The sequence below is a fragment of the Microcaecilia unicolor genome, chromosome 3, assembly GCF_901765095.1.
Source record: "Microcaecilia unicolor chromosome 3, aMicUni1.1, whole genome shotgun sequence".
In the NCBI taxonomy this organism is placed as follows: domain Eukaryota; kingdom Metazoa; phylum Chordata; class Amphibia; order Gymnophiona; family Siphonopidae; genus Microcaecilia; species Microcaecilia unicolor.
In genome coordinates, this window is record NC_044033.1 from 74,621,193 (window position 1) to 74,639,883 (window position 18,691).

Here is an 18,691-nt window from a genome sequence, read left to right on the forward strand (position 1 = left end):
ACCAAAAATATAAAAATGTGTTAAAGATTTTCATAAGTTTTTGGGTACTGGTGACAATTGTTAAGTATCTTACTTCATAAGAATGGAGTATTATACATCCATTATCATATCAAAATCTATTTATTACTATAATTTTTGCATCTTATACATATTCTAACATTCAAACCTATACATCATTCTCCACAATGCTGATGAAAATCTACTATTGAAGATGTGGCCTCAGATGGGTCATATATCATCCAGCTATGTTATTATTTTTTATATCTCCTTCTATTATCAAAAAGCATTGTTCTTAGCGTTTGAAGTCCTTGTGGAGAAATGAGTGAAAAATCCTTGTTGATCTGCGTTATTTGTGTCCACAATTCTCTATCACACTCAAAGCTTGGCAGTGTATAGTTCAAACGATGATTGTATTTCCTTTGTATTATTCAATAAAGATCTTTATTCAACAATTCTCTTAGCTCTGTTCCACAATTCTCTCAGCTCTACACAGGGCTGTGTTTTTGTCTTTGGCGTCTTCAGGAGCTGTTCATTTATCGCTGCAATCCAGCGATTTTCAGTATTCAAAAAAGGAGGAACAACTGCCTCTCATTCCGCTGTAGCGTGGATTCTGTTACTTTTTCATCATTTCACTTTCATGCGCAGTTCGGGTTGAACTGTCCTTCCCCACACTTGAACTAGCTGGGACGCTGACGTCGGGACAGTTCAACCCGAACGGTCTCCCGTCTGAGGGACTGCACACAAAAGTGAAATGATGAAAAAGTAACAGAATCCACGCTACAGCTGAAGAGGACTCTTGGTCCTGCATTAGTAAGGCCAGCCTGAGGAACTGAGTTCGATTCCCACTTCAGGCACAGGCAGCTCCTTGTGACTCTGGGCAAGTCACTTAACCCTCCATTGCCCCATGTAAGCCGCATTAAGCCTGCCATGAGTGGGAAAGCGCGGGGTACAAATGTAACAAAAAAAAATACAGAGGGAAATACTGGAATAGGAGGAGCGAGAATAGCAAACCTGCTGAATAAGGATTTGAATATCTAGTTCTACAAGTGATTTGGATGTTATGAAGAAGTAACTTCATGGAGAGAAAAAAAACACTTTCGTGGACCCCAAACAGCAAAAACTTGAATAATTTCTTAAAAATGAAAGATGGAGAAGGTTTTAATGTGCAACATAGGACTTTATGAGTTTCTAAAACCAAAGCTCTCCCTCTTCAGAGTCCTGTTTACAGTCCCTTTAAATAGATCTGACAGAGCTGAAAAGTTTCTAGACAGCTGGTGTAGGAGGCTGCCCAGCTCTCTGACTCATCTTAGTAAACATGGCCAGTGACTCTTATACCACCAAACAACAGCAGAACACAAAAATCTCTGGGTGGATTTGCAACAAGAGGCCAGTGCTGTGACCAAAGTCAGAGGGGCTAAATGAGGACAACAGCACATGTGTTAAAATGCAAAGGAACATGAGTACATCATGAAAAATGTGCATTCAGGTTTCTCAGGAGGTTGCGGTGTGGGTTTTTTGGCATGCGGTCTGACCATGGGATTGGTGTCCATGTAGTGTTGGATAAGTGTAAGTCTTCATGGTTTGTGAATGTGTATGTGAGTGGTCGAGGTCGAGAGAACAGACTGAAAAGTAACAAGATAAAACATAAGGAATGCCAAGCCAAATGCAAAGTGGAGATAAGGAGGGCAAAAAGGGACTTTGAAAAAAAGTTAGCTTTAGAAGAGAAAATACATAGTAAAATGTTTTTTAGATACATTAAAAGCAGGAAGCCGGCTAAAGAATCAGTTGGGATGCTGGACGAAAATGGTGTTAAAGGGGCGATCAGGGATGCCCGAGCCGTAGCGGAGAAATTAAATGAATTCTTTGCTTCGGTCTTCACCAAGGAGGATTTGGGAGGGACACCGGTGCTGGAAAGCATATTTGAAGCAGGCGAGTCGGAGAAACTAAACCAATTCTCTGTAAACTTGGAGGATGTAATGGGCCAGTTCTGCAAACTGAAGAGTAGTAAATCACCAGGACCTGATGGTATTCATCCCAGAGTATTAATAGAACTGAAAAATGAACTTGTAGAGCTACTGTTAGTAATATGCAATCTATCCCTAAAATCGAGTGTGGTACCAGAAGACTGGAGGGTAGCCAATGTTATGCCAATTTTTTAAAAAGGTTCCAGAGGAGATCCGGGAAATTATAGACCAGTGAGTCTGACGTCAGTACCGGGCAAAATGGTAGAGGCTATTATCAAGAATAAAATTACAGGGCACGTACAAAAACATGGGCTGATGACACAAAGTCAGTATGGATTTAGATTTAGTGAAGGGAAGTCTTGCCTCACCAATCTACTGCATTTTTTTGAGGGGGTGAACAAACATGTGGACAATGGGGAGCCGATGGATATTGTGTATCTGGATTTTCAAAAGGCGTTTGACAAAGTGCCTCATGAAAGACTCCTGAGGAAACTGGAGAGTCATGGGATCGGTGGTAGGGTATTACTATGGATTAAGAGCTGGTTGAAAGATAGGAAGCAAAGAGTAGGGTTGAATGGTCAGTATTCTCAGTGGAGAAGGGTAGTTAGTGGGGTCCCGCAGGGGTCTGTGTTGGGACCACTGCTTTTTAACATATTTATAAATGACCTAGAGGAGGAGTCACGTGATGCGCTGAGAGGGCAAGACGTTAATCTCTGCTCTCCGAGGCCAAACGCCTAAAATCGACAAAATTCGGCGGTAAACGGCGCAGAGTTAGCCAAAAAGACTTACCAGAGCAAGGAGAAGTCGTGGATGGACAAATTTGTGGAAAAATCGAATAAAACAATGCCTGCCCGGAGCGCCAAAAAGGAGCTAGAGAAACCGCGAACAGCAGACTCGGGCGCAGAGCGACAGGCACCATGCGGCGGGCCTTCCTTTACAGAAGAGCAGCTTCTACAACTAACCACCGCGGTAACTCGAGCACTGGAACCTCGTTTCGAACAGCTATCAGCCCAGATTGGAAGCTTTGAAACCAGGCTGACGGATGTCACGAAGCAGGCGGGGGAATTAGAGCACAGACTATCTGAGTTGGAGGACTCCCACTCCCCGCTTCAGCAATCAGTCACACAGTTGCAAGACACGGTGAAAGCGCTCAATGAAAAACTAGATGACCTCGAGAACAGGTCTAGGCGCAGCAATTTGCGGATAATTGGCCTGCCCGAGTCGGTCAGCGACACTGCCTTAGCCACCGTAGTGGAAAACTGGCTGAAGTCAGAATTTGCCCTGTCGGACCATTCCGGGGCTCTATGTCTAGAACGGGTACACAGAGTGGGCAGAATACAAGATGGCCGTCAGGCCCCACGTGCAGTCATCCTAAAGGTCCACAACTATTTGCATAAGCTGGAGATCTTGAGAGGCTACAGATTGAAGCGGGAGACAACAATGTATGATGGACATCTCATAAGAATCTTTCAAGATTACTCAGTCTCCTTGCAAGAACGACGGAGGAAGTTTAACCCACTTTGCCGCCGGCTGCAAGACCTCCAGATAAGATTTATGTTCACCTACCCAGCGGTGCTACGCATCCGCCATGAGGGCAGATGGAGAGCGTTTGATTCTGATCGAGCAGCAAAAGAATTCATCTCTGGATTAGAAAACGCGAGGCCAGAACAGAAGGGCCAAAATGCCGAGACTGACATAGCGTGAGTTGACTCTGGCTGTTGTAACTGGTGCAGTAAGTAAAGATAGCTGATAATAGGTTCGCATCATTAGGGTGAGAGGCCTCGTGCATGGTAGGGACTCCCCAAGTAATTACATCGGGTAGATGGATAGGGAGATAGGGAAGGAAAGGGGTTGGGGTTCATCTGGGGGGGGGAAGGGAGGGGAGGAAGCTTATAGGGGGACAACACAAGATACACACATCTGTGAAGGCGCATATTATTGGGTCAGTCTTACACATCAAATAGCTTCATCAGAAGCAATTGAGAGTCACACAGGGGAGTGGTGTGCAGTGGGAAAGGAAGACCCCCGGAGCAAGGCTGGGTGCCCTGGGGCAATAGAACATTTTCAATCTTTGCGATTTGGGAACCTCACAGATATTTATGTCGACGGGTAAGGTACGCTTGGCTTCTTGGAATGTGGGGGGCATTTCCTCCCCAATCAAGAGAGCTAAAATCCTAGCAGCCCTTAATCGCCACAAAGTTGGAATAGCGTGTCTCCAGGAGACGCGACTCTCACAGGAAGAACACGAGAAGCTTAAGCGTCACTGGGTGGGAGAGGTGTTTTGCTCCCCAGCCACAGGTCGCAGAGGGGGAGTAGCTATTTTAATTCACAAAACGCTCATGTGCTCCGCAGCCCTGCAGTTCAGAGACGGAGAGGGGAGACTGGTGGGGGTCAAACTTAACTTACAGGGGAAGGAGTTTCTATTGGTCTCGGTTTATGGGCCCAATACATCAGCTCAACAATTCTACGCACAACTATTAGCACGCTGCCAGGGCCAAGGAATACAGCCATTAATACTAGCTGGAGATATGAATCTGGTCATGGATGCAGAATTAGACAGATCGCATACATCGTCGCAGCGTGCTGTTCTCTCCCCCTCCATTCTTGAACTCTTCTGTCAGGAGCTAGGATTGGTAGATCCTTGGAGGACTCTGCATGGAGGGGAGAGAGACTACACGCATACCTCCAGAGCACACCAAACACAATCGAGAATAGATTACATCCTTGCTTCCCAGGATCTATTTGCTAAAATCACGTCAGCCACGATTGGACCAGAAGAGATCTCTGATCACTCCCCCATCTGGGTAGAGATGGAGTCCGGGGTATCCTCACAAGGGGCGGCGGGGTGGAGGTTTCCGGCATACCTGGCATCCTCAAATGAGTTTCAATTACACTTACACAAGAAATGGGAGGAATTCAAAAACCACAACTCTGAGCACTCAGAGGACTCTATCTTGTTTTGGTCCACTGCCAAAGCGGTGCTCAGAGGCGAGATAATTGCCTATGTAAGTAACCGCAACAAAAAGATAACACAGAGAATAGTGGCTTTGGAAAAGGAGTTGAGAGGGGCAAGAAGAAAATACACCAGGGATCCCACTCAGTCCCACTATGAGCTGTTTATGTCCATTAAGGCAGCCCTAAATAGTCTAATACACGAAAGGACTATGAAATCCCTGATATATAGGAAATATCAGCTTTATAAGTTTGGGGATAAAGCAGGCAGGATGATGGCCAGGCTGGTGAAAGGCGCTCGGAAGCCACACTTTATTCCAGCCATAAGAAAGAAGGGGGGAGGGATCACCAATAACTTAAAAGAAATTGCCCAGACCTTTGTTACTCACTTTGCCACATTATATGGGGGAAAGCGAGAGCCCATGAACAAAACGACATCCATTAAGGCCTATTTGCAAAAGCGCGATCTGGGGGATGTCATGACGGCACACCGGGACTTGTTAAATCAGCCGGTGGCAGCAAAAGAGCTGCAGAAGGCCATAGGGGCTTTGAAGCATCATTCCGTACCGGGTCCCGATGGGCTGTCTGGGGAATTCTATAAAATGTTAAAAGTGCAGATCCTGGGCCCATTGATGGATTACCTTAACTCAGTGGTGGAGGCGGGTAGCCTCCCACGACATGAGAACATGGCCTCCATTTGCCTCATTCCCAAAAAAGATAGGGACCCCCTAGAACCTAGTTCATATCGGCCCATTTCACTCATAAATGTGGAAGTTAAATTATTGTCCCGCATCCTGGCGGATAGACTGGCGCCCCTGATGCCACATCTGGTGCACGAGGAACAAGCGGGGTTTGTGAGGGGCCGCCAGTCTGTTCTTAATGTCAGGAAACTACTTTTAGCCGTGCTCTCGGGAGAACATCCGGAGGCAGACAAGATGCTTGCGAGCCTAGATGCGGAACGTGCTTTTGACAGAGTGGAATGGCCATTTTTGTTTGAAGTCCTGGAAGACAGAGGATTGACAGGGTGGTTCCTTCAAGCTGTGGGGTCACTGTATACAAATCCGCGGGCCAGGATTAGGGTGAATGGGGTCCTCACAGAAAGTTTTGCCATTGAAAGGGGCACTAGGCAGGGCTGCCCCCTGTCCCCATTACTTTTCCTGTTAACGCTTGAGCCGTTGCTGGCTGAGATTCGTGGGAACAAAGACATAAAAGGTATCCAGGTGTCCGGGAGGGAAATAAAAGTGCTCGCGTACGCGGACGATGTGCTGATGTTGTTGAGCGACCCACAGGTTTCATTACCAGCTCTCCTCTCCGTCCTAGATAGTTACGGGCACCTCTCTGGCTACAAACTCAATCGAACAAAGTCCCTGGCCCTACCACTTAGTGAGGCAGTGGAACACACATGGAGAGGCCCGTTTCCACTTCTGTGGGCACAACGCCAGATTAGATACCTGGGAGTAATCATTCCAGCAGATATGAAAAAACTGTACGAGCTCAATGTCCTCCCCCTACTAGAGACAACTAGGAGACTGTTGCGGATGTGGGGGGCATGCCCTCTCTCCCTCACGGGGCGGGTGGGTCTTTTCAACATGATGATCGCCCCGAAATGGCTTTATACGTTTCAGATGTTGCCCCTGTATTTGAGGTCGAGGGAGGAGCGGGCTCTTAACCATCTGCTACAGCAGTTTCTGTGGGACCGGCGGAGACCCAGACTGCCAATACAGGTGATACAGAAACCGAAATCACATGGGGGGATGGGACTGCTCAACATTCGGCACCTAACGATAGCATGCGCCATGAGGCACATCAGAGATTGGCTAACTGGAACGCAAGATTTCTCGGCTACGCTCCTAGAGATGAGCATGGCTCCCACTGCACACCTGGGGTGGGGATTACACTCTATAGGACAGGGATTGGAGGAGGGGTTAGGAACGCACCCGCTAATGACAGCAGCCAGAGCAGCGTGGCGGTGGCTATGCAAGAGGCATCATTTTGACTGGAAAGCGACTCCATTTTTACCACTGCTTAACAATCCGGATTTCCCGGAGGGGACTTCCTCAGCTGCCTTTGCCCGATGGCGGAGGAATGGAATACGATACATTCATCAGTTGGTGTCGGAGGAGGGCAAGACACGACCATTTGCGGAACTGCAACAGGAATTTAGACTGACTGAACGCGACCGGTTTGCTTATCTGCAAATTCATCATTATATCACAGCCTTGGGTTGGAGCAATTTGAGCGAGGATGTCCAGGATACCCTAAATACTGCCCTGACACTGGGAGCACAAAACCCAGTGCCGTTAAAATTCCATCATAGATTCCTGCAGGATTCAACAGAGGACATAGACTATCATACTAGAGCACGAAAATGGGCGGTTGACCTGCAGGCAGAAATCACAGGAGAAGTACTGAACAGATTTTTGACCTCCATACTTGGAACAACTCCCTTTGCTCGACATTGGGAGACGCAATATAAATTTGCTTTAAGACTGTACGTCTCCCCAGCGAGGGCCTTTAAGGCAGGCTTTGGTCAATCAGATGCCTGCCCATGGTGTGCGGTGGCCCCCGCCTCGCTGGCTCACATGTTTTGGTTTTGTCGTCATGTGTCCAAATTGTGGACTCTCATTCTTGGTGAGACGCAGAAATATTGGGGGCGCACAATCAAGAGACAACCTCTACTTCTCTTTGGAGAATTCAAACAAACTACTACTACTACTACTATTTAGCATTTCTATAGCGCTACAAGGCATACGCAGCGCTGCACAAACATAGAAGAAAGACAGTCCCTGCTCAAAGAGCTTACAATCTAATAGACAAAAAATAAATAAAGTAAGCAAATCAAATCAATTAATGTGGACGGGAAGGAAGAGAGGAGGGTAGGTGGAGGCGAGTGGTTACGAGTCAAAAGCAATGTTAAAGAGGTGGGCTTTCAGTCTAGATTTAAAGGTGGCCAAGGATGGGGCAAGACGTAGGGGCTCAGGAAGTTTATTCCAGGCGTAGGGTGCAGCGAGACAGAAGGCGCGAAGTCTGGAGTTGGCAGTAGACCCACATTGCCAGGTTTTTGTTCGTTTGTACAGCGGGCGGTCCTGATGGGAAAATGGGTCATCCTCCTCCAGTGGAGAGAACACAGAGGACCATCCATTGGAGCATGGAGGTCTCAAATGATAGAACTGCTGAGGCTGGAGAGACGCGGAGTGCAGGATCTGGACTCCAAAGAGGGTCAGGCGCTCCAAAAAACATGGGCAAACTTTTGGGACACACTGCAACCACTAGCACGCAGTAGACTCTTGAATTGACAGTGTCACAGGAACGGAGGATAGGCTGTTGAGTGTTATCTTGCGTTGCGGGAGGGGAAAGGGGGGGTAAAGTGGGGGGGGGGATGCTTTCTTGGGGGGGAGGGGGGGAAAGGGAGGGAGGGGGGAATGGGAGTGGGAAGAAAGGGGGGGGGGGTTGGGAGAAAATTGTACATTGTTTCTAGTCGGACTTAATGGACCAGTGGAGATGTTTTGTATGTGGATAATGTCTGGCAAAGTTTTGTGATGGCTTGATAATAAAAAAGATTTAAACATAAATGACCTAGAGATGGGAGTAACTAGTGAGGTAATTAAATTCGCAGGTGACACAAAATTATTCAGGGTCATCAAGTTGCAGGAGGAGTGTGAAAGATTACAGGAGGACCTCACGAGACTGGGGGATTGGGCGTGCAAGTGGCAGATGAAGTTCAATGTTGACAAGTGCAAAGTGATGCATGTGGGTAAGAGGAACCCGAATTACAGCTATGTCATGCAAGGTTCCGCATTAGGAGTTACGGACCTAGAAAGGGATCTGGGAGTAATCGTTGATAAGACGTTAAAAACATCTGCCCAGTGTGCTGCAGCGGCTAAGAAAGCGCACAGAATGTTGAGTATTATTAGGAAAGGGACGGAAAACAAACACGAGGATGTTATTTTTTTTTTTTTATTATTTTATTTATAAGTTTTAACAAATTATTACAAGAACACTTGTAAATGAAAAAATGGAAGAAAATATACATCATTTTCATAGGGAAATCAAAATATAAGGTTATTACTTTATCTCATCCATTTCAAGTCCACAATATGAGAGAAAAAACAAGGTACAATTCCAGGAAAAATTTTTCTCATTAATACATAAGATCAAAAAAAAGGGAAGAGAACATAATATGCCTGTTATAATCCTTTTTACGGAGTAGATGTAGACAGAGCCTGCAATTGCTGACTAGAATCAACTGCAAACTTAGAATCAAGAAAATTATTCAATTGACTTGCATCATAAAAAATATATTTGACTGAGCTAACTTTAATCACGCATTTACATGGAAAATTTAACCAGAATAGTCCTCCCAACTGTAGGACCCTTGGGCGGAGCTTCAAAAACGCTTGACGTCTCCTTTGTGTTACTCTGGCAATATCCGGAAATATTCTAATTTTGTTATTCATAAAGAGTTCATCTCTATGACGGAAAAATTGTTTAAGAACCCAATCACGGTCGGGTTCTAACACAAAGGAGACAATCAATGTTGCTGGAATCGTTGTCATTTCTTCTTTTTGAAGTTCTTGCGTTAAGTTCAACATGTCAAATGAAGCGTCAGGTCTTTGTTCTTGTTGGTCCACTACACCTTTTTGTTTCTCAATTTTATATGGAGGCAAATAATAAATTTTTGAAATTGGAGGGTATGCTTGTTCAGGAATCTTTAGAATATCTGATAAATATTTTTTAAACATTATTAGTGGAGCCATTAGTGTGGTTTTTGGAAAATTAATCAACCTAAGAGTTTTAGCTCTTAGTTGATTTTCCAAATTTTCAGTCTTTTGATGCAGAATAATGTTCTCTTTTATCAAATTTGATTGTATTTGTTGAGAAGTTTTTAGTGCTTCATTACATGTGATTAAAGATTTTTCAGTGTTACTCATTCTAGTTTCTAAAGCTTCAATTTTTTCCAAAGGCAACTGAGTTACTTGTAACACCTGAGATATCTTCTGTGTAAAAGAGTTCTCAAGTCCTACCAAGGCTTCCCAAATCGAGTCAAGAGTTATATTCCCAGGTTTAGAAGGCAAAAATGACTTACTGGGTATAGTAATCTCAGTCAAATCTCTCTTCATTGTCTGCTCCCGATTCCCAGCCAGCAATTCACTGAGTCTTTTTCCTCCGACTTCCACAGCCGGTAGTTCTTGGTCTGCTGCAGTTCCCTCCACTGAATGCACTTCCAGGTCAGAGACGCCGAGTGCTTCCTGCCCCTGCTGCAGACCCCTTGCCGGCATCATCAGAGGACTCCGCTGTTCGGGGCTAAAGGTGATATTGGCCTCAAGCTGAGGGAGCAAGGAACCTCCCATTGCTCCCTCCTGCAGCGAGGAATCCTGCCCCATTACACCCACAGGCTGCGCAAAACGGTCCATCGGTCCCGAAACCACGGCAGATGTGGAGGGAGTCACCCGCTGCCTGCCCCTCCTTTTCGGCATCGCAAGGTAAAAATTTACTAAAGATTTGAGGGGAAACGGGTAACGAGCCGTCTGGCTAGCGTTCCCTTCCGGACGCCATCTTGTTTTTTTCCTCAGGACACGAGGATGTTATAATGCCGTTGTATCACTCCATGGTGCAACCACACCTCGAGTATTGTGTCCAATTCTGGTCGCCGCATCTCAAAAAATATATAAAGAAATTAGAAAAGGTGCAGAGAAGGGCGACGAAAATGATAAAGGGAATGGAACGACTTCCCTATGAGGAAAGGCTGAGAAGGTTAGGGCTCTTCAGCTTGGAGAAAAGGTGGCTGAGGGGTGATATGATAGAAGATAATGAGTGGAGTAGAGCGGACAATGTGAAGCGATTGTTTACACTTTCAAACAACAACAAAACCAGGGGACACAAGATGAAGCTAGAATATGGTAGATTTAAAACAAATAGGAGAAAGTTTTTCTTTACTCAGCGTGTAGTTAGACTCTGGAACTTGTTGCCGGAGAATGTAGTGACAGCAGCTGGCCTTACGGAATTTAAAGGGGGTTTGGACAGATTCCTGAGGGAATAGTCCATTGAACATTATTTTTTTTTTTGGGGGGGGGGGGGGGGGGGGGTTGCCGGGTTTTTGAAGCCTAGATTGGCCACTGTCTGAGACAGGATGCTGGGCTTGATGGACCCTTGGTCTTTCCCAGTATGGCGGTGCTTACGTGCTTATGAGGCGATGGCCTTTGTAGTGAGTTGAGGTGTTAGTTACGGAAGATCCCAGGATGCCAGGTAGCCACGAACTTCTCATGTGCGATGATCCTTTAGATCTTCCACAGGGATGTTGATATCACCTAGAAGCAATACATTGGTGTAAGAGGCACAGATGCTAGCGAAGTAGGTGAAGTCATCTCTGGATTTTACCCAGCTTCCTGGTCGTCTATTGAAGAGTGTACAGAAGAAGGCACATGTGAGGGTGGAGTCATTTATAGTGAATGCAACTGTTTCTAATGATGTCACAATGGTTGAGACCATGGTTATGTTGAAGAAAGATTTTTATATGACTGCTAGGCCCCCATACTCCGTCCATGCAGCCTGCCTTCTTGCCTTCACAGCTCTTCCATCTTTACTGCACTGTTCCTCCATCGCCGATCTCGAGGGGGCTGCTCAGCCATTCCCGTGCTTCTCTTTTTCACTTCACTCTGGGACGTGCAGTCAGAGTCTAACCCAACATGAGCAGCAGTCCTCGTCTCCTCTCTCCGGAGTTCTCGATTTGGCACAGGCCAACTCCCAAGATCTTCTCTCGGGAGTAGAGCCCTGCTAGGTGGCAGTAGAGCTTTGACTTGGGGAAGCCGGGCCAGGGCTCAGCAGCATTAGGTTCAGCCTCGGTACGCTAGGTCTCACTGATGCCGGAGAAGCCTCGGTGTGCTTTGACTTGGGGGAGCCGGGCCAGGTAAGCCTTGACTTGAGGGGAGCCGGGCTGGGCTCAGTGTCTGTTTTCACCTCAGTGTGCTGGGTCTCAGTAGCTGGGGATTGTGAGGGTCTGGAGCGGGGAGCTGCAGTGCCCTCCTTTCTTTGCCCATATAGGCGGTCATTCCTTTGCTTGATTGAGATCCTCTGTGCTGAGTCCCATTTGTTTTGAGTGTATGTCTAAGGCAGGAGGTGACCCTGGAGCTCGCCGTGATGTGTCCCCATCTTGTTTGGCAGTCATCTTCACCAAACAATTTACATCCACTTGAGTAGGATCAAGCGGATGTAAATTTTTACAATAAATAACTACGGCTTTTGTTAGCTGATCACTGCAGGTAAGAGACCTCATGTTCACAGTAAATAGCCCAGATCTCCTGTGGCTGAAGGACTGACCTGGTCACCCTTGTGTTCGACAATGGACATCTAAATCCACTATGGTGGAGAAACAATTATATTAAGTTTGTTGCCAGCATGAGGTGCTGCGCAACAGAGTGCACACATCAGATCAGGAGAATTTTGAAGGCATGCCTGCCTTATCACTATGGCTTCAGACCCTCCCAAAATTGCACCACCTGTTGATATGGCTAGTGGGGATCCCCAAGTCTCACCAGTGAAGGCACCGCTGACCTTTCCCTGGGGCACGCTGCACTGGCACCTCGACCATGTATATTTAATTTTCATGCATGCATGAAAACTGAGCATCTGCATTGTGGGGAGAGAGGGTGCTGGGCAGGGGCGTATCTGCGTGGGGCCACAGGGGCCTGGGCCCCCGCAGATTTCACCCTGGACCCCCCTACCACAGACCCTCTCCACCTCCCCCTCCCTCCCGCCCGCCCGCCACCAACCCATCGCCGATCTTTGCTGGCGGGGGACCCCAAGCCCCCGCCAGCCGAAGTCCTCTCTTCCGTGCAGGATGCAAGTTTCAACGCTTCCTGTTCTTCTGAGTCTGACGTCCTGCACGTACAACGTGCAGAACGTCAGACTCAGAATTTGGAATTCAGTCTGACGTCCAGCGTGTTGTACGTGCAGGACGTCAGACTCAGAAGAACAGGAAGCGTTGAAACTTGCAGCGGCGTAGCCTGTATGGAAGAGAGGACCTCGGCTGGCGGGGGGTTGGGGTCCCCCGCCAGCAAAGGTAAGTGACAGCAGCGGGGGAGGGTGTCATTGGTGGCGAGGGGGGGTCCGGAAATGGCGGGGGGGGGGGGGGAATCGGGGGCGGCGGGGGGGGGGGCTAAAATGTGCCCCCTCCCTCTGGCTCTGGCCCCCCCTACCGCCCGAGTCCAGATACGCCCCTGGTGCTGGGTGGTGCAGTGGCAGCATCCTTAGTGCTGCTGACTGAAAGTGTTGCACAGTTTCTAGCCACTGGAGAAGGACCTCTGCTGCTGGTGGGGCTTGGGGATTCCCACCAACTCAGGTGGAAGTCGTGGGGCAGGGAACATGGACAGCAGGGTGAAGCTCTCCCATCTATGCTCAGTTTTGTGAAAACAAAAAAACAAAAACTGAACACGAGAAGGTGGGATCCTCGTGCAGCCGTCCAGGAAAAGTGCAGCCAACTGCCAGGCTTTAGGGAGAGAGGGGCTTTGAGAACCCCTGCCATAGGTATGTGGGGTCATGGGGAATTCTGTACACCACTCCCACTTCAGACTCAGGTCCACCCAAAATTGAACATCTGGTTATATGACTGCCTCGGAGTTCTAAAGAAGCAGAGTTTTGAGCAAGGAAGCTGCCCAGTCACTTCTATATTTATAGCAGGTATTTCTAAAAAGGTATTTCCTTAGGTAAAGCACTGTTTTATGTGAACAAATAGCTTTTATAGCCTTCTTGATTAGTGTAAACCTGACCTCTGTGGAGAGATTATCGGAGGGTAGATGGGCGGATCCTAATTCTAGAGTGGAGGAGTAGCTAAGTGGTTAGTGCAGCGGACTTTGATCCTGGGGAGCTGGGTTCAATTCCCACTGCAGCTCCTTGTGACTCTGGGCAAGTCACTTAACCCTCTGTTGCCCCAGGTACAAATAAGTACCTGTATATACTGTCAGGCTTATTTTCGAAAGAGAAGGACGCCCATCTTTCGACACAAATCATAACATGGGCGTCCTTCCCACAGGGTCGGTATAATGGAAAGCTGATTTTGGGCATCCCCAACTGCTTTCCATCGTGGGGACGACCAAAGTTCCTGGGGGGGGGGGGGGGGGTGTCGGAGGCTTAGCGAAGACGGGACTTGAATGTGCCTAACACATGGGTGTCCTCAACCCATAATGGAAAAAAAAAGGGCATCCCTGACGAACACTTTGACGACATTACCTGGTCCTTTTTTTCTTACGACCAAGCCACAAAAAGGTGCCTGAACTGCCCAGATGACCACCGGAGGGAATCGGGGATGACCTCCCCTTACTCCCCCAGTGGTCACTAACCCCCTCCCACCCTAAAAAAATGTTTAAAATATTTTTTGCCAGCCTCTATGCCAGCCTCAAATATCATACCCAGTTCCATGACAGCAGTATGCAGGTCCCTGGAGCAGTTTTAGTGGGTGCAGTGCACTTCAGGCAGGCAGACCCAGGCCCATCCCCCCCCCCACACCTGTTACACTTGTGCTGGTAAACGTGAGCCCTTCAAAACCCACCAGAAACCCACTGTACCCACATCTACGTGCCCCCCTTCACCCATAAGGGCTACGGTAGTCGTGTACAGTTGTGGGGAGTGGGTTTTGGGGGGCTCAGCACACAAGGTAAGGGAGCTATGTACCTGGGAGCTTTTTCTGAAGTCCACTGCAGTGCCCCCTAGGGTGCCCAGTTGGTGTCCTGGCATGTCAGGGGGACCAGTGCACTACGAATGCTGGCTCCTCCCACGACCAAAGGTCTTGCATTTGGTCGTTTCTGAGATGGGCGTCCTTAGTTTCCATTATGGCCGAAAATCAGAAATGACCAAGTCTAAGGTCGACCATCTCTAGGGACGACCTAAATTTCGCAATTTGGGGGTCCCCGACCGTATTATCCATCGAAAGATGGACGCCCATCTTGTTTCAATAATACGGGTTTCCCCGCCCCTTCGCCAAAACGTCCTGCGAGGACGTCCTCAGGAAAACTTGACGCCCCTTTCGATTATGCCCCTCTATGTAAACCACTTTGAATGTAGTTGCAAAAACCACAGAAAGGAAGTTTGTCAAGTCCCATTCCCTATACAGAGAGCCAAAACCTAAAAGTGCCAATTTGGTGTCTAACCTTTGGCGCTGAAACAGAAGTTAAGCATTAAAATGGGGATGAAACAGCAGTTAGGTGCTAAGTGCATTTAAGCACTATTCTGTAACTTGGTGCCTAAGTGCTCTAGTTTGTAACTGCGAAGATGGTGCATGTGCTTGGTGTTTGGCTTTTGTTGAAATCACTCAATTGCGATAACACTTTAAAAGAACCAAGCAAATAGCTAACAACCTTCCAAGGTCTCATCACAAAAGCAGCTGGTAATTCCAGCTGGTCCAAGTTCAGTCCTTGAGGGCTGCAAGCAGATCAGGTTTTCAGGATTTCCCTAATGAACATGCATGAGCAAGAGCAGCATACAATGGATCTAGTGGCATGCAAGTCTGTCTCATACATACTTATTAAGGAAATCCTGAAAATCTGGTCTACTTACAGCCCTCGCGGACTAAACTTGGACTAGCTTACTGAAATCTCTTTAGTTGGCTTACTTTAGCGGGAAAAATGAGAGCTCCCAGGACCAAAAAGTGTTCAGTATTAATTTTAATTGTTCTGCCACCATTAGATTCAGTGCAGAGACAGTGAAACCTTACTACTCTCTTCAGAGAAGTTCAATTGGAAGTGCTAAGAAAGGACCAACACAGTGGCACAGGCAGACCTGGCCCCCTTCTCCCCCAAATTTGGTTTTAGGTCCCCAAAACTTGAGGTGCTATCTACTGCTTTGGCTGGCAAGGGTTACCAAGCCCCACCAGCAAAAGCCCTTTGCTACCCCAAAGACTGGCAAGTTGGTGGCACTTTTCCTGCACATGCTTGATTTTTGTGAAACTGGGCATGCGTGAGGTAGCCCCCCCCCCCCCCCCCCCCACACGCATGCACAAAAACCAAGCACGCACAAGGGGTGGGCCTCTCCCAACTATGCTCAGTTATGTGAAAAACTAGAGCATGCGGGGATGGGGCTCCTTGACGGTAGCCCAGGAAAAGCGCCACCAACTGCAAGGCTTCTGCTGGTGGTGGGGTCAAGGGGTGCTACTTTGTACCCCCTCACATACACTCTGGGCTCAGGCTCTCCCAAAACCTGGAGGTCTGGCTATATGCCTAGTCAGACATAGCAGAAATACTCACGATTTGTCTCTCCTGCAGGCCCGCCGGGGAGGGGACAAGGATTTACCCCTACATCGCTCTTTCACTGGAGACTGGGCACTGGAGGCCTTCAGGATCTGGGAAAGCAGCACAGAGAACAACACGTTTCCAGAATGCACAAAACCTCTACACCCCTTCACTCCCAGGCTCAAGCTGGAGGCCTTCTTATAACCAGAAAGGGGTAAAACTAGAAAGCAGAAATCCTCTAGGAGGATTAACACTAAAAGACAAGATCACAACAGTACTATGGTTATTACTCTAATAGGGGTTCTCAACCCAGTCCTCGGAACACACCCAGCCAATCAGGTTTTCAGGATATCCACAATGAACATACGTGAGATTTACAGCATTGCCTCTTATTGTATGCAAATCTCTCTCATGCATATTCATTGTGGATATCCTGAAAGCCTGACTGACTGGGCGCTAACTGGGGATTGGGTTGAGAATCCCTGCTCTAAGGTGCTGGAATCTAAGGACAGAGTATTGGGGATAGTGGAAGGGGGTTCTAGGGTTGCACTTGTTTGGATTTTTCAAACTGACCAATGACTTGTGTCTTCCTCCAATAGAACTGTTTGCACCTCCTGAACACCCACAACCCACTTTCCCCTGCCCAAAATTTCTGCACTTTCCAGCATATAAAACGTATTGCAATCAAGCAAATCCAAGTCTTTAAATCGTGCAGAATTCAATGGGAATACAATTCTGGTCTCTCAGTTTATCCCACAAGGCACATTTATCCGGGAGAAATGTTTTATAAAGGTTTCCATTTTATTTCAACTCCTACAAGATCCCTTCACTTACTTTCTGAAGCAATCATAGGCTGAACATTCAGCGGCACTTCTAGTAGGTGCAGCTCCTATGCTGATTAGGGCTATTCACGGACTCTCAGTGGCACTGTCCAGATAATGCCACTGAAAAGGTCTTCACTGACCGCAGCAGCACTATTGAGCTAATGCCAGGGTTGCTTAGGAACACAGCCAGAAGCTATCTGGTACAGCCAAGATTCAGTTCCGGTAAACTATCTGGACAACTTAGTTTCTCCATTTGGTTGTCCTATCCTGCCCAGATAGTTATGCCAGTACTGGTGCTGGATATCAACAATACCCCGATTAACTTCCGACACTTAGTCTATATCCCGCACTGAATACCCCAATAAAACTTTAAAATGCCACAGCCAGTGTTTTACAGCAATGCCAACGTCGGAATTTAGATATCAGGGGTAGATTATGGCGCATATATCTTACTTTAACTGTTTTATGAGCTTAAATAATATGAAACTACAATTAGGCACCCCATTTCTACAAACCTATGCTGTGCTTCTGCATGTTTTCCCTACATGTTTATTTTGTATATTTAACTTTTTTTGTTCTCTGCTTCAAGGCCAAGGATAAAAAGCAGATAATCAAACAAATTTAACTGGATTTAACATTAAAATAACAAATCTCATGGTCAGATATTAAAGCTCCATATGGATAACTGAAGTGGACCTTTAAGCTCACTATGCCACTGAATAGGAACACGCCCAACCCTGATGGTTACTTAACACAAAAAATATGATTTACTGTCTTGACACCCACCTTCATTCTCATATCTCTGGCATATTTCTCCAGCTCTTTTTTGAGGTCTGTCTGCATCATCTTTCCCACATTGAGCACCAGTTGTCTCCATTCTATTGGCTGAAAGCTATGGGGGTCATGTGGCACGTACAAACCAATCTTCACTTTCTTCACTGAATGGAAGTACTTCTTGTACGACTCCTCAAACTCAAAGATGAGGTCACTTAGAGTTCGGAAAGTCAAAGGTTTGTCCATTAAGTCAGACCTTCTGCTCATGCCCAGCGCACCATAACAACCACTGTAGTAAATTCCAAGCACCACATGGTGAAAATAGTTCCCTGAGAACTGGGTTTTAAAGCTGATTGGGAATCGTTCCACTGCAGGTTGTGCGTTGGTTAAATATCTAAACGCATGTTAAGGCAAAGATTCATAAAGCTAAAGATGCATATAAATATTCATCACCACAATAGCACTGTAAGAAGACCAAAAGCAAATTCTAGTGTACTATGAGGAGGAAATGGGACAGTGGAAAAGAAATTACAGTCCTGAGGTGATGAAAGAATGCTTCTAGGATGTTCTAACGGTTTCCAAGATCTTATGCTGACAAATACCAATCCAAGTCAGCTTTCAAGAGTGTTGCTTTTTGTGCTTGGTTCTGAAAGGTTAGGCACCTAAACCTTATGTAAATTGACTCCTAAGGATCCTAGAAGTACAATACAGTCTAAACATCCGACCTTCCCTAATGCAAACAACACCCCCTCTCCCCCCCCCCCCCCCTCCCGTGACATATCACATTGCCTTTAAGAAGTGCGAAGGTTCTCTTCCTGTTTTCCAGCTTCACATGCTGCTGGTTAGTGTTAAAAATACTGTTATTTTAAATACAGATACCAATGCCCTTTCTTTGTGCATAAAGTATGTTTTCCATGCATTTTTTAAGGGGTTACCCTTGTATTCCATATTATCTGAC

The 18,691-nt window shown here is 46.9% G+C and overlaps 1 protein-coding gene across 1 annotated transcript in view; it reads right to left on the minus strand.

Annotated features, from left to right (window-relative positions):
- VASH2 (vasohibin 2) overlaps positions 1–18,691 on the minus strand; it is a 95,260-nt gene that overhangs the window by 31,912 nt on the left and 44,657 nt on the right. The window contains exons 6-7 of the mRNA XM_030196047.1: positions 17,746–18,127; positions 16,151–16,245 (exon numbers count right to left, since the gene is read on the minus strand). Of these exons, the coding sequence (XP_030051907.1) occupies positions 16,151–16,245; positions 17,746–18,127 (477 nt within the window). The remainder of the gene's footprint in view (positions 1–16,150; positions 16,246–17,745; positions 18,128–18,691) is intronic.